General features: G+C 48.5%; 5 protein-coding genes across 5 annotated transcripts; 2 read left to right on the top strand and 3 right to left on the bottom strand.

The window, feature by feature from the left end:
• Window positions 1-79: 79 nt before the first annotated feature.
• On the bottom strand, window positions 80-2,347 carry N7484_004536 (uncharacterized protein; the record flags this gene model as incomplete). The annotated part of the gene is made up of 1 exon (XM_057114956.1): window positions 80-2,347. The coding sequence occupies one exon, from the start codon at window positions 2,345-2,347 to the stop codon at window positions 80-82; it is 2,268 nt and encodes a 755-aa protein (XP_056975096.1).
• An 864-nt stretch (window positions 2,348-3,211) lies between these two features.
• Window positions 3,212-5,371, bottom strand: N7484_004537 (putative GTPase NOG2; the record flags this gene model as incomplete). Its single annotated transcript, XM_057114957.1, has 3 exons — window positions 3,212-4,039; window positions 4,468-5,209; window positions 5,274-5,371. 3 exons carry the CDS (start codon window positions 5,369-5,371, stop codon window positions 3,212-3,214), a joined length of 1,668 nt encoding a protein of 555 aa, XP_056975097.1.
• Window positions 5,372-5,735: 364 nt separating this feature from the next.
• Window positions 5,736-6,599, top strand: N7484_004538 (uncharacterized protein; the record flags this gene model as incomplete). Its single annotated transcript, XM_057114958.1, has 1 exon — window positions 5,736-6,599. One exon carries the CDS (start codon window positions 5,736-5,738, stop codon window positions 6,597-6,599), a length of 864 nt encoding a protein of 287 aa, XP_056975098.1.
• A 691-nt stretch (window positions 6,600-7,290) lies between these two features.
• On the bottom strand, window positions 7,291-8,715 carry N7484_004539 (uncharacterized protein; the record flags this gene model as incomplete). Its single annotated transcript, XM_057114959.1, has 4 exons — window positions 7,291-7,619; window positions 7,680-8,134; window positions 8,206-8,525; window positions 8,575-8,715. 4 exons carry the CDS (start codon window positions 8,713-8,715, stop codon window positions 7,291-7,293), a joined length of 1,245 nt encoding a protein of 414 aa, XP_056975099.1.
• A 304-nt stretch (window positions 8,716-9,019) lies between these two features.
• Window positions 9,020-11,233, top strand: N7484_004540 (uncharacterized protein; the record flags this gene model as incomplete). Its single annotated transcript, XM_057114960.1, has 3 exons — window positions 9,020-9,418; window positions 9,485-10,152; window positions 10,207-11,233. The coding sequence occupies 3 exons, from the start codon at window positions 9,020-9,022 to the stop codon at window positions 11,231-11,233; spliced, it is 2,094 nt and encodes a 697-aa protein (XP_056975100.1).
• Between the last annotated feature and the right edge of the window lie 1,902 nt (window positions 11,234-13,135).

Below are 13,135 nucleotides of genomic sequence, written 5' to 3' on the forward strand. Positions count from 1 at the left end.
ATTCCAAACGTTTTATTGCATGATATCAGGCTCAAGCATCTATCTGTCTATTTTAGAACGTAATCAATGCTTGCCTCAACTAGGAACAGAAGTCCCGAGCCAAGTTGATGAATATCTCTTCCATCTGAGCCAAACTCTTCACCTGCACCCATTCCTCTTTACTATGGAGACCCTCGCCAGCGGGACCAAACACAATCGATGGAATACCGACTTCAGCCAGCAAAGCTGCATCGCACCAGAATGGGACAGTTCCAACCGAAGGGGTTCTTCCAAATATCGAAGTAGCACAGGTGACTGCCATCTGCACCAAGAGGTGATCCCGTGAAAGTTTTGTTGTCGGACGCGACATTGTGATGCGAGGCTCATTGTATTGAAATTGGGGCTTTCCTTCTGAAACCTTGCGAAGAAGTCCACGAACATCCTCCAGAATAGATGCTTCGGATTGCGCAGGAATTGTGCGGAATTCAACTGTGATTGTACATTTGCCGGGATAAGAAGATGGTTCCTCTCCTCCTCGAATCAGACCACAATGCAGAGATGCCTTGCCTAGAAGATCATCCTCCGGCAGATGGATTTGATATTCCTCAAGAGCCTGGAGGAACCATCCAGCATGCATGATAGAATCTTGCCCTGCCACAGGGTTCGAGCCATGTGCAGCAACACCCAAGATATCAACTTCAACCCATACGAATCCTTTGTGCGCAGTGATAATCTCTTCCATGGTTGGCTCAGGGATGACTGCAGCATCAGCCCGCCAACCAGCAGCAATTAGGTCCTGGGTTCCCTGGGAAGCGTCTTCCTCATCTGATACAGCAGCCACAATGATATCTCCTCGAGGCATTTGATGGTGACCTTTGGCTTTGATCGCTGCTAGCGCCGCAAGCGCGGCTGCCAAACCACCCTTCATATCCAGACATCCTCGTCCAAAAATGGCTGGTTCTCCATTTTTAATCCCCATGGCGCCTGATAGGGGATCCACGCCTTGCTCATAGCTTGAGTTACTGACTGTGTCCACGTGTCCGTTGAACATGAGCGACTTTCCTCCTCCGCTTCCTCGAAGTACACCAACAACAGAGGGTCGGCCTGCAACGGGCTCAATACGGTGGTACTCAATATCGCGATGTGCAAACCATGCCGACAAATAGTCAGCGATCTCGCTTTCACCTGCTCCGCCACTCACAGATAAAGTAGGGTTGGAAGAGTCGATTTGAGTGAGCGCTTGCGTCAGGCCCACAGCATCTTCTACAGACACATCCTTAGGAATGGGGTAGGGGCGTGCACCTTCTGTGCTGAGAAGAACCACCACGGAGTCTTTGGTCAACAACGAGGATTCTTCTCGCGCAAGACGCCGCAGTGCAGCCAGGGACGCGGCACCACATGGGCCAGCGGGTACCGAGTTCGAAGTCAGATACTGAACTGCGCAGTGGCTCTCGTACGACGAAACAGTCACGCAGGCATCAACAGAACGCTGCAAATCTGGCCAAGCTGTAGTCGAGACGGTGCCACAATTCATACCGTCCATAATAGTAGCGGATGTTTGGACGGCAACTGAATGCCCAGCACGGAGACTGGAAGACAAACACGGAGCCGAGTCAGGTTCAACGGTAACCATGGCCATGTGCTTTGATTTGCAATGTCTTGCTACAGCATGAGCAAGACTACCAACCCCAACAGGTGTGACCATCATGTTGGCTGACAGACCAAGCTGGGACAGCTGCTCTTCGGTCTCGTTCAGCAGGGTAGAATACCCCTCCACAATCCAAGCGGGGACGTCTTCGTATCCCTCAAAAGCAGTATCCTGGATCAACAGCACCTGTCCGTCACAGGCTTTGTTTGAGGCATGAATTACTGCCTCATCGTATGTTCCTTGGACAACAGAGACCTTTGCGCCCTCCGACGCAATGCGATTACGTGTTCCCTCGCTCATGGACCGGGGGACAAATATCTCAGCTTGAATACCGAGTAGCCTAGCCATATACGCAACTGCTCGTCCATGATTGCCTTCGGACGCAGTAACCAGGTATATCGAGCTTGCTTTAGCCTTTAACGAAAGTTCTTCCAAAGTAATCTTGTCCGAGTCGAATCCAAGGCTTTGAGAAAGGGCTCGGAATGTGCCCCATGATGCACCCAGAACCTTGAATGAAGGTAGACCAAATCGGTTGCTCTCGTCTTTCACAAAAACCGCTTTGACACCTAGCTCAGTTGCAATTTCTGGCAATGATACCAGTGGGGTTGGTGCATATTTGGGCAGTGACTTGTGGAATTCAGTAGCACCGGTGGACAATGGGTAATCGCATCGCTCCTCGGCGGCGGCGGGGTTTAGATAAATTGGACGCCTTGAAGACATGGCGTATTTTGGTTCGATGTACTTTTTTCTAGTGCAGAAGAAGCAAAAGAGATAAATTTATCTGTTCCATTTTCTTGTTCGAGAACTTTGGTTCGACAGCCTTCCAAAAACATGCAGGCGCCTCCTACGAACGACGCCTTCTAATAACATCCGAGGCCCGCGGAGTGGAGCTTAATTCTACTTCATCCACCAATTTAGCCATTTGCCCTAATTACTACATGAAATGCAACATGTGCAAGCTCAAGGTCAAGATGCGTAGATCTTAGATAAAATGATTGTTTTGGGTTCGAAGAAGATCATGTAGCAGCGTTTATTACTATCTTTCATTCAAGTGATGTATGGGTCCATGCCCAGGTGTGGACGCTTACCATAGATTTTACACCTTTTCCAGCCTAATTCAAGGCCAGTCAGAATTGGGGACGAGTATTGTCGTGGGTATTCATTTTAACAATAGGTAATGTACCACGTTTATAGTCTACAGTGAGAAGTGGATATAGATATTGCAAGGTGGAAGAGAAAAATTTTTGTGATTCAATCCATACAAGGACGGGGGTATCTAGATTGCCATGAGACGCCTCGAAGTTATGACAGACTTCAACCAGGGCCGTATCTGGCATGCACCTTTCACGAGCGTTCATGAGCTCAGACATTGCACTGATAACCAGTGTTGTCTGACTAGACACGACGTTGCGTGAGAATGCAAATCCTCTCTTTCGGGCAGTTGAAACCAAGTCTTGAAAGTAGGCTTGACACGAGACTGCGGAGGGGAATTGGTGGGCGCGTATGCTCTAATATCTCAAGAGCTGCGCAAGCCATCTCAGATGGTTAAGGTTTTGAGATTTGGTGTGCAGGGATACGACTCATTCAGTCCTCCTCACCACTCTCCACGTCGCTGATCTCCAGATTGGCGATAGAATCATCGTCATCATCCTCCTCAAAGCCTTCGAATTCCTCATTAGGCTTGGAATCCGATGACTCGCCATCGTCGGCGGCCTCAGGGGCGGTCTCGGTCTCCTCAAGCTTACGCTTGCGACCCATTTCTCCAAGGCGGCCTTCACGGCCTTCCATGGTCTCTTTCTCGCCAACAGGAGGCTTGGGAGGAGGGGTGAACCAAGGAGTCTTTCCACGAAGGAAATCGTTGATGACCATCTTGGCCACACCATCCAAGTCAGGCTCACCTCCCTTGAGCAGACGACCGCCCTTGCGAGCAAGTCGGCTGAGGAAGTCAATGGCGTCAGTAGGCTCCTTGATACCGTAGGTACGCTCCAGGTGGCGTGGCTGCACGCGGCGCATCACGGCGGGAATGTACTGTTCAGGGTTCTCTACATTCTCCACGCGACAGACACCACGCAGAAGAATGTCCTCCTCAGTATCATTCTGGTTGGGCGGAACCACACCAGGGCAATCAATGAGGTAGATTCTCTTCATCAAGGTGATGTACTGCCACACCTTGGTCTCACCGGGAATGGGAGCCACAGTGCACACCTTCTTCTTCCGAAGAGTGTTGATGATGGAAGACTTGCCCGTGTTAGGGTAGCCAATGAAACCAACAGAGATCTGCTTGCGATCAGAGTGCAATGAAGAGAATTGGCGAAGCAAGGTAATCAAAGAACCCTTGCCAAAGGAGTTGTTGATGTTGGCGTGGAAAGCAAGAGTCGGGTAATCCTTCGACAGATGACGAACCCAAGCGGCCTGGTAAAGATGCCATGTTAGCAAATTGTCACCAGAAAATTTGATGAAAAAAAAAAAAAAAAAAAAGAAAGCAAGAAATGTGTGGGATGTTACTAAGAGCTCAGCTATTAAGCCACCAAAAAAGGCAGAAGCAGAGCTCAACTCAAAAACAAGACACATCTGTCCCTTACGACGAGCCTTCAAGACGAAGGCTCGTCAACCTAACTTCAGAAAGAAGGTCGGTGCGGGACAGTGTTAATCTACCAAAGCTGTAACAGACAGACTCCCATTGAGAGAAACGCGACATAGAATCGCAGGAGAAGTCTTGACTTAGCAATGGCACGGCCTGAAGGCCGATTGAGGAAAAAAAAAAAAAAAAAAAAAGGAAGTAATGAAAACAATAAAACGCGAAGGGGTTGGAAAGAATTGAAGCAAGAGTTGAAACTTACAGCCACACCGGTCGGGATGAGATCGGTCTTGTTCAGCACGAAGATAAGATGCTTGTGAGGTGCCTCCTCGCGGATGTATTTCTCAACGCTCCGGCAACGAGTACCAACGGGATCACGAGCATCCAAAACGTGAATGACAACATCGGAAGAGTCAATAACCTTGTAAAGCTCGTTCCAAATACGCTTGCTCTGACCCTTGGAGAAGACAGACTCGCGGGCAGTAGTAAGAATAGCATCATCCTTGGAGCCCACATCAGCAGAGACAATGGGAGTACCATCATCGTTTACGTCCTGGTCCATCTTCTCCATGTAGCTGTCGTGAACCTTGGCGGTCTCACCAGCCAGATCTTCCAGAGAAGTCACGCCCAACTTGACACGCTTTCTTTGAGCCTTGGGTCCGAAGGTATCGTTGAAGGGGTTGTTCTCAATCTCCATCTTGGCTTGATGTTGCTTGATTCCATTCACGGTGTCATTGTCCCGAATCAAGCTCATGGGGAGCTTGTTGGTCTTGAGCAGGACTTGGTAAGGATCGGAAGCCCGTTCAGCAACAGCCTCACGGAAGGAGGTGAGCGCCTCCTGGGAGATGACTCGACTGTTGGCAAACCACTTGCGGTTGGGCTCGATGCGAGCAGTGGGAGCATCACGAGACTGGTAGGAGGCAGCATTGGTGATCTCACCATGGGCATTGCGTTGAGCTTTGCCATCCTTGAACATGTTCAAGGTCTTGATCTTCTTAGCATCACTAGAAGTCATGTTAGTCCGTTGCGCTTCCACTTGACCACGACTGAAACATGGCTTGTACATACCGGTAAAAGTTTTCACCCTTCGTCTTGACATTGCCCATGCCATCGTTGGGCTTTCCTTGCCGCACCTTACGGGCGGCCTCCTTCTTTCCGGTACCCATGATGATGGACTACCTGTAATGTGAAGGTAATTAAAAAAAGGGGTTGGACCTTCGGAAAATTTTTCGAAGGCGCAGACCAAACACAAAGAGTGGCAGAGAGCAAAGAGAAGAAGAAGAAAAAAAAAAGGCGGAAAGAACTATTTTTTTTTGGCGCCAAGAAAAAATCGCGGTGCACGGACCACGGCAAAATCGCTTCTGTTTCTCCCGACTTTGCTTCTCCGAGTACCCTCCTTTCCAAGCGGTCATTGTTACGGTCTCTCGGGCCGGATACATCGTGATTTGAATCTCTCTCTGGTATTTCTTTCCATTTCGCTCTGCAAAACTAGCCTTTTTGGGCGGATTCAACGGAATTGACTGGCGCAGCATGTCTGCCCTCCGCAACAGCCGGACTGCCAGAGTGCAGGTCCGTGGTTTCGCGACCTCCCCGAATCTTCGAGTCGGACCCGAGTCCCCCCATTTCATCGATGTTCCTCGAATTCTTCAGCCGAGTAACCCGGTCAAGCCCAGAGTCAAGGGTACGCTCCCTGTGCCTCGTGAGCTCTTCCCAGCTCGCCGTGCCGACAAGCCGCGCAAAGCGTATCTCGATGCCGCAACACCCCTCCCTCAAACCGAGCGCAAGGTGAACCCGAAGAGTCATGACCCTGAGAAGCAGGCCTTCAAGCTCAAGATGGCGGTTCTGCGCAGACAGCACCTCCGGGAGGGTCTCCGAACCCTGTACCAGCGGAAGACATCGGCAGAGGAAATCATTTTCAACAGAAGTCTCGAGAGCCAAAACCGACGAGAGCGTGTTCTTCAACAACCTGAGCCAGAAGATGAGCGCCTAACTCGATCAACGGTTGTACAGGCGATGCAATCAAAGGGACACGCAGCCCTAGCGGACCCGAACCGGGAGCAGCGTCTGGCTCTTTCCAAGGCGCGGGTGGAGGCACTTAAGCAAAAGAAGGATGCACAGCGACAAGAGGACCTGCAATCTCTGTATATGAATGCCCGTACTTTCATCGTCAACGAGGAGCAGCTCGCTGCTGAGATCGACCGTGTGTTCCCCGAAGGTGAGAATGAGGCCTGGCGCAACGACCACCAGCAGGGAGAGAATATCTGGAACCTGGGAACTCCTCAAACCGTGCAGAGCATCGTCAACCAGACCCGGAGGAGTGAGACTGCCCGCTGGGATGTGATTCAGGACCGAGTCAAGCAGCTCGGTGAGCAGATCACTGGTGGCAAGCTGTGATTGATATTATCGTGTCATGTACAATATTTATTTGAGGCTACTGCATTTGCGTTTCGTGCATAACTCAAGCCCTGAAAGGATCTGTTAAATATATTATTATTATGGCGTTTAAAAACTCCCCGTTTATCATCCATATTCACGAATGCCTATCCAGTACTTCGAGTGCACGCGTGTGTTGAAGAGAGCTCTTAGAGCCACCTGGACAACGCACGGAAACTCAATTTTGTAATGGAAACGGCGTCCGGAAACCTCCAGCTAGATAGCCCTGGAGATTTATTTGACTTGAATCATATTTTCTCGTCCTAAGATTATTCCATTCGGTCCACAAAACAATGTCAAGACTAGGTACGGGGTTGGCCTAGGTCGTATCCATGGAGCACAATGGACCTCCGAATTCACACATAGACTTATGATATTGGCTTCGCCGGAGTATATCCATTAGTGTTTGTCTACATTTATCTATTCCAGGGCTCCATCCGTGAACGGTATTATGTCTGCTCCGACTAGCCAATATTAGATTTACATGTAACACTTTGATCTATGCTGAAGTGCTAAATGGAATCAACTAAACATTGATGGTAAATCCACAGGCAAGTATAGATTGGAACTGAATATAAGTGGAGATTTAGTAAATATATGTTGACCCCGGCGTATTCATCAGCAAATAGTTTCCCGATGTTCGTATGTAATACTACTTCCGAGCAAGAACAACAATGGACGTGTAGCTGGCGGCAACATAAGTGTGGATCTGTTCGACTCGCAGACCAGCACACTCTGCCAGGGAATCCCATTGCTTCTTCGATCGCTCTTTCCCTCCAAAGGCGAACATCATTGATAAATCTGCCATGGTAGCTTGCCAATGAGCACCGGTGTCCGGTAAGACAACGTCGTCAATCAGAATGCGAGCATCAGAGGCCATGACACTACCAATGTTCTGAAGAATGGAAGCCGCCTCCTTGTCGGGCCAATCGTGCATGATCCTTCGCAGGTAATAGAATTTTGCATCTACCAAGGTGTAAGCTATTATGAGATCAACTACAGCAAAGATCAACTTAGGGCAAGAATAGAACAGCTACTGACCTGTGATGGGTTGCTTCTGGAAAAAGTCGTGGGCTTCGACTCTAACTCCTTCAATTGGGGACAATCTGTCAACTGCCTCGGGCAGATCTTGCAAGACAAGGTGACCGAGAAGGTTGGGGTATGTCTTTCCCAGCTGAACACATTGATGGCCATGACCACCACCAACATCCACAAGAAATGGCCTCTCAGATGGCTGCAGGGTGATGGACTTGATCTTTTCAGCCTCTGACTTGATAAGATCAAAACCAACAGTCCATTCCGCACCTTCAAGTGCGGTCATGACTTTCTGGAGAGAGCCAAAATGCTTGGGATGCTGAATGAGCCAGTCGAAGCAGGCTAGATTAGTGTTGAAAGCTTTTTGGAATGGCGTATCCGTGTTACTGGTAAGATCTTGATACTTTCTCTTCATGAAAAATTCGGGCATAGCTTGAGCTATAGGGCCAAAGATATCAAATCTAAGAAAAATTATTACGGTTCCCGTATTTGATGGCCCAGAGGGAGGACAGTAAAAGAAAGCACCACTTACCCGTGTTGAGCCATACCCTCGCCTCTAGGATCAGCTAGAACGTAGGTGATCTTGTTTGCTCGGTATTCGTTGATACCAACCTCCATGATCATATTCGTAGAGGCTAGATAGCGAAGAACCCTTTCTATTGGGATAAAATTAGCGATAGGACGTTCTAGGGTTGAGTGAAGATCTTTTAAGATGTTCATCATACCCATAAAGGTAGGGGATGCATCATAGATATGAGCCAGCTGATTGACAGTCAAAGACCCATTGGTCTTGCTCAGGTCACGAAAAACTCCAAGGTCTACCCCGAGACGGAGCATAGCGATGAGAAGATTCTAAACGTGTCGGTGATGAGAGAAAAGAACATAGAGTTTCAACTCTTACTGAGTTTCCGAACTCCATTAACGTATCTTGTGGAGACTGAATATCCATCTGAATATCCCGAAGAGCCTTTTGAATGTCCAATCGACCCGCATCATCGGCGGATTGGGCCAAGGTGTGAATTTGAGAGATGACTGCGTCCATTTGGAGGTGAGGCCAAGCCCTGGAGGTATTGGGTGGAAGAAAAAAAAGAATTTTGGAAGCTGCAAGTAATAGACCACAGCTGAATGTGAGCTTTAGAGTACTCTCTATATTTCTTGGACCTTAGAATGTCCCATGGCTTTTATATGTGCATTCAGTACACGGGTGATATAGATGGAAACCGAGGCCGCGGAACTTCCGCGGGAAGTCACCGCTTACTGATTGGCTTTCAACTCTACCTCAACCAGCTTCTCTGCCCACCGGTGGTTATTGCAAAATTTCGGCAAGCTTTAAAAGGGCATTGATAATGGGACGCGTTGAAAAACATTCGTCCCGATCAGAGCGCTCACGCCCAGTCTCTTGTCTGTTTTGTCGTTCGCGAAAATTACGATGCAGCCGACAGTTTCCCTGTCCCAATTGCACGAGCCGCGGTCTTCCTTGCCAACTGGATGGCCCAGCAAAAGCTGTCAACAACGTGGAAAAATTGCCCGACGCACTGACCAGTACCTTCCAGCTCGATGTATTAGAACGTTTACGCCGATTGGAGGATATAGTGATCGAGAAGAAAGAACCAGGAGGTGCGGGTGAACAAGTATCACCCCCTCGGCCTTGGCAAAAAGCATACCCTACTCCTTTGAATGCCGAAACCACCCCGGCTACTGATGTAGAATGGTTGGAGGGGGAGGTTACATATCCGGTTTCCACAGTATGCTCTGCCGACCACATATGGGGAAAAATCACTGGAAGAAACTACTGATGGGAATTTCTACAGGTATCCCTCCTTGCAAGTGATATAGAGTTCAAAACATGCACCATCAAACAAGCCTTTGCTGCTGCTGCTCCATTTGCTGAGTGTGGTTTTGAGTCACCCTGCGCAACTAAATGTATTTGGCTTCCCTTTTACGAGGAATCCAAACTTATGGTCGACAAATACCTCACCGATATCACCTACATTCACCATGTGGTCCACACTCCTTCGGTGCGGAAACTTGTGGATGAACTCTACCAGAATCTCAATCACAAAGCTTCTGTCAAAATTGGACATGTTTCATTGCTCCTGGCAATTCTCGCGAGCACCACTTTCTTCTGGACAGAACGTGACATGCATTTACCGTTATTTTCCTCTGTCAAGGAAGCGAATGAGCAGGCCACTATCTGGATGAAACTTGCCCTTGAAGTACTGGAGTACTCGCGTCTCAAGGGCTCAGATTCCCTTGAAGATATTCAAGCTATGATTATTGTGGCCTTTCTCATAACAAACCTCGTTGGAATCACGTCGCAGGCATGGTATGTTTTCTCCACAGCCATCACAGTAGCTCGTCATCTGCAACTGCATCGAATTGACCATCCGCATAATGCGATTTCTGGTGTATATCGTCAAGATACAATCCACGCGGAGATAGGCAGGAGAGTGTGGTGGTATCTAGTTGGGACAGATTGGTATGTTTTCCTTGAGGATGATTGAGGGATACTGTCTAAATTTCTGGCGGAAAGGCAATTTTCCTCTTTTACAGGCCCACAAAAAGGAACCTATAGTGTTAATCCTCGACACATGGCCACGGAAAAACCTTTGAATATAGATGACGAAGACCTTCTCGACGGAGCGATTGGTGCCAGGCCGGTAGACCAGCCGACTTCAATGTCATACTGTCTTCAGCGGATTCGACTGGCAGAATTGTGCCGTGAGATTACTGACAGCATCCCCTTCTCTGAACCTGAGCTGGTGATTCGTGACTATAAAAAATTAAGGCATATCGATGTGCAAATATGCAATATCACCAATGAGATGCCCCGATTCTTTTCCCTTGATTACGATGCGAGTGAACTTCCAGAAACGGATCCACGAAAAAAAGCAGGAATCATTATTCAACGTTATGTCATCAACTCTCTGATCAATACACTACGATGCAGACTTCATCTTCCGTACCTGTCTCGGGTAGCAACGGATCCCGATCTCGCGTTCTCACGGGAGGCGTGTCTACAGGCGGCGCGTACAGCTATTCGAACAGAGCGGCTTCTATCAAAAGAGCTGATACCTTTTGTCCTTGCACGATTGAAGTTTTCTGGTGTTTTGCATTGTGTTTGTATGGCGATTATCGTACTGTTGATGGATGTTTGTCTTAACAAAAGTCTTCAACCGGACGAGGATCGGGAACGACGAGAGGAAATCTTCCATGCGTTTAAGATTTTAGAAGAGGCCAAGGATCAATCACCATTTGCAGAAAGGATACTGGAATCTTTCCATGCCGTTCTCTGGAAGAACAGGGTCACTTTACCGGAGACCAGTGGCAAGACGGATCAAATGGAGAATGGAAACCAGCTATCACCGTCTGCATTGAGCACGGGTTCAACGTTCATAACCGCCTTCAGTGGTGACGGTGCTGAGAACAACCGGTTGGATCCGACTCTTCCCACTTTCGATGACATCTGGCAGAAATTTGACAGTAATGTGGATCCGACTTTAGTTTTCGACTGGGATTCCTTGTTTGCAGAGCTAGATTCACCGTTCCTTTCGATATGATCAGATATCAAAAATTTCGGAGCATCGTTATTTATAATTCCAAGTACTATGACGCATATGCTGGAAAAGTGTTATGTAAAGACATTGCTCTCGCCCTGTCAGTCGCATACATCCGCTCAGACCCGGTGCGATCGACACTGCAGGCGGATTTACTTGGCACTGGCATCGGTAGCGCGATGAGGGGTCATTAGCGCAACGGCCAACAGGAAAACCGGGGTCTATGATACATGGCATGCAGCTTGTGGTGGCGTCGTATCGATATTTTTACTTTTGTTGTTGTCTATGAGGCATAATGTGGCAATCGGTCGCCGAAATCGCAGGAGGCTGGTACCTGAATTCAATGGGGCCCCGGAGTTTGAAACCAAGCTACAGGATGCCTCATACCGCATGGACCCTACAGATTTTTCAAATTGCAAATCTCTTGCTTGATTTTTGGGGGCTGTTCTAGAAGCCTAGAGCGAAGGAAAATGATCGTCCGATCGCCAGTCTGACAATCGGGGCATGGACACGCGTCCCGAATCGTGTACTTCTTACGAAATCTTCCATGCAAATCTTCTATCCCAAGCCATCGAGACTCTGCGTGACGTGGCTCAAAATGTCAATATCACCAACATCACCAATGTTACCTATCACGGTCTCTCGAACTTCTTTGCCTGTTTTGCCAAAACCCACGAAAGATACACCATTTTTTGTGTGTGCCTAGCCAGAAGTGATTCATTCCTGGGTTCAACCAGAGGAATATAAATAACCGGCATTGCTGTTGGCTAACCAAACTCTGAGGGGCTCCACTTGCGCACTGGACAACGATGATTAAGTCCCGGCTTCACAATCTCCGATCCAATCCTGTTACTTTTCCAGGCCCCAGCAGGATTGCAATCGTTTATTACATCTTTCCCGTTATGATTATTTGTCGATAGGCGAAAGCGAGGCTGTGTATCTCATCTGCCCACTTTTTTTTTCTAGTCGCTTAGTCCAATGTGGTATGGTATACTAACAAGATGCACATCTCCACCAATCTCGCAGGGTTGCAGGGTCTTTCGGGGTTCCCACGCCATTGTGAGCAATCGTGGAGCCTAATCTGGGTGTGTGAAAAGTTTGATCATTCAGATCGTAGTCGAAAATTGACCTGGCTATCTGCCTTGAGAGCTCTCAGCTTGGTTTTCCGGGGAAGAAGCAACCATTGTTTATTGATAGCTTTTCAGAATTAAGGCTCCTCTGTACCTTTTTCCTGCTCGATGCCAACCATGCAACGTAGACATACGGGGATCAATCAAAAGCAAGAATCTCACCGGCAACCCATGGATGTTGGCACTGTTGAGCCGTCCGATCCGAGACTTGACCGGTTGCAACTTACTCGTAGGGAGACGCATCTTGCATGGGTTCCGTGGTCGGGGGAACTCATTCGCCACTGCAATTCACGCTGCCTGCGTTGTCCTTGGCAGCATTGTTTACTGTGCAACGTACATAATCACCGTGATCCAGACCAGAATGGGGATCTCGCACATGGCTCTTATGATAGGCCACTGTGGTCCACCACACGAAAGAACAGCGTCCAACAGCAGGTGGTGCTCCACTGTAGTGGAGCATGAAGCATGGCTTTTTCTCCACATATATGGTAATGGACCTTAGTTACCAAATGACGTCTACCATGTCACAGCGGGTGCTTCTCTCGGCTGGTACGGACTTTCTTTGACCTGCTGTCCGAGGTAAGGCACAGATCCACACCCATACCCACGGTCAATGGCTTTGGAAATACTCGATTCGGATATGCTGACATCAAATTGTTTCTATTTTTTAATTCCTTTCGGAGGATGACGCCGGATGGGTACCTATGCCATGCTTTGTTGGAGAATCTCTTGATTCGTAACGCTGTGGCCCCATCCACTGTCCGTTATAAGTATC

This window comes from Penicillium longicatenatum (assembly GCF_028827895.1).
Source record: "Penicillium longicatenatum strain IBT 33135 chromosome Unknown contig_2_segment0_segment0, whole genome shotgun sequence".
In the NCBI taxonomy this organism is placed as follows: Eukaryota; Fungi; Ascomycota; class Eurotiomycetes; order Eurotiales; family Aspergillaceae; genus Penicillium; species Penicillium longicatenatum.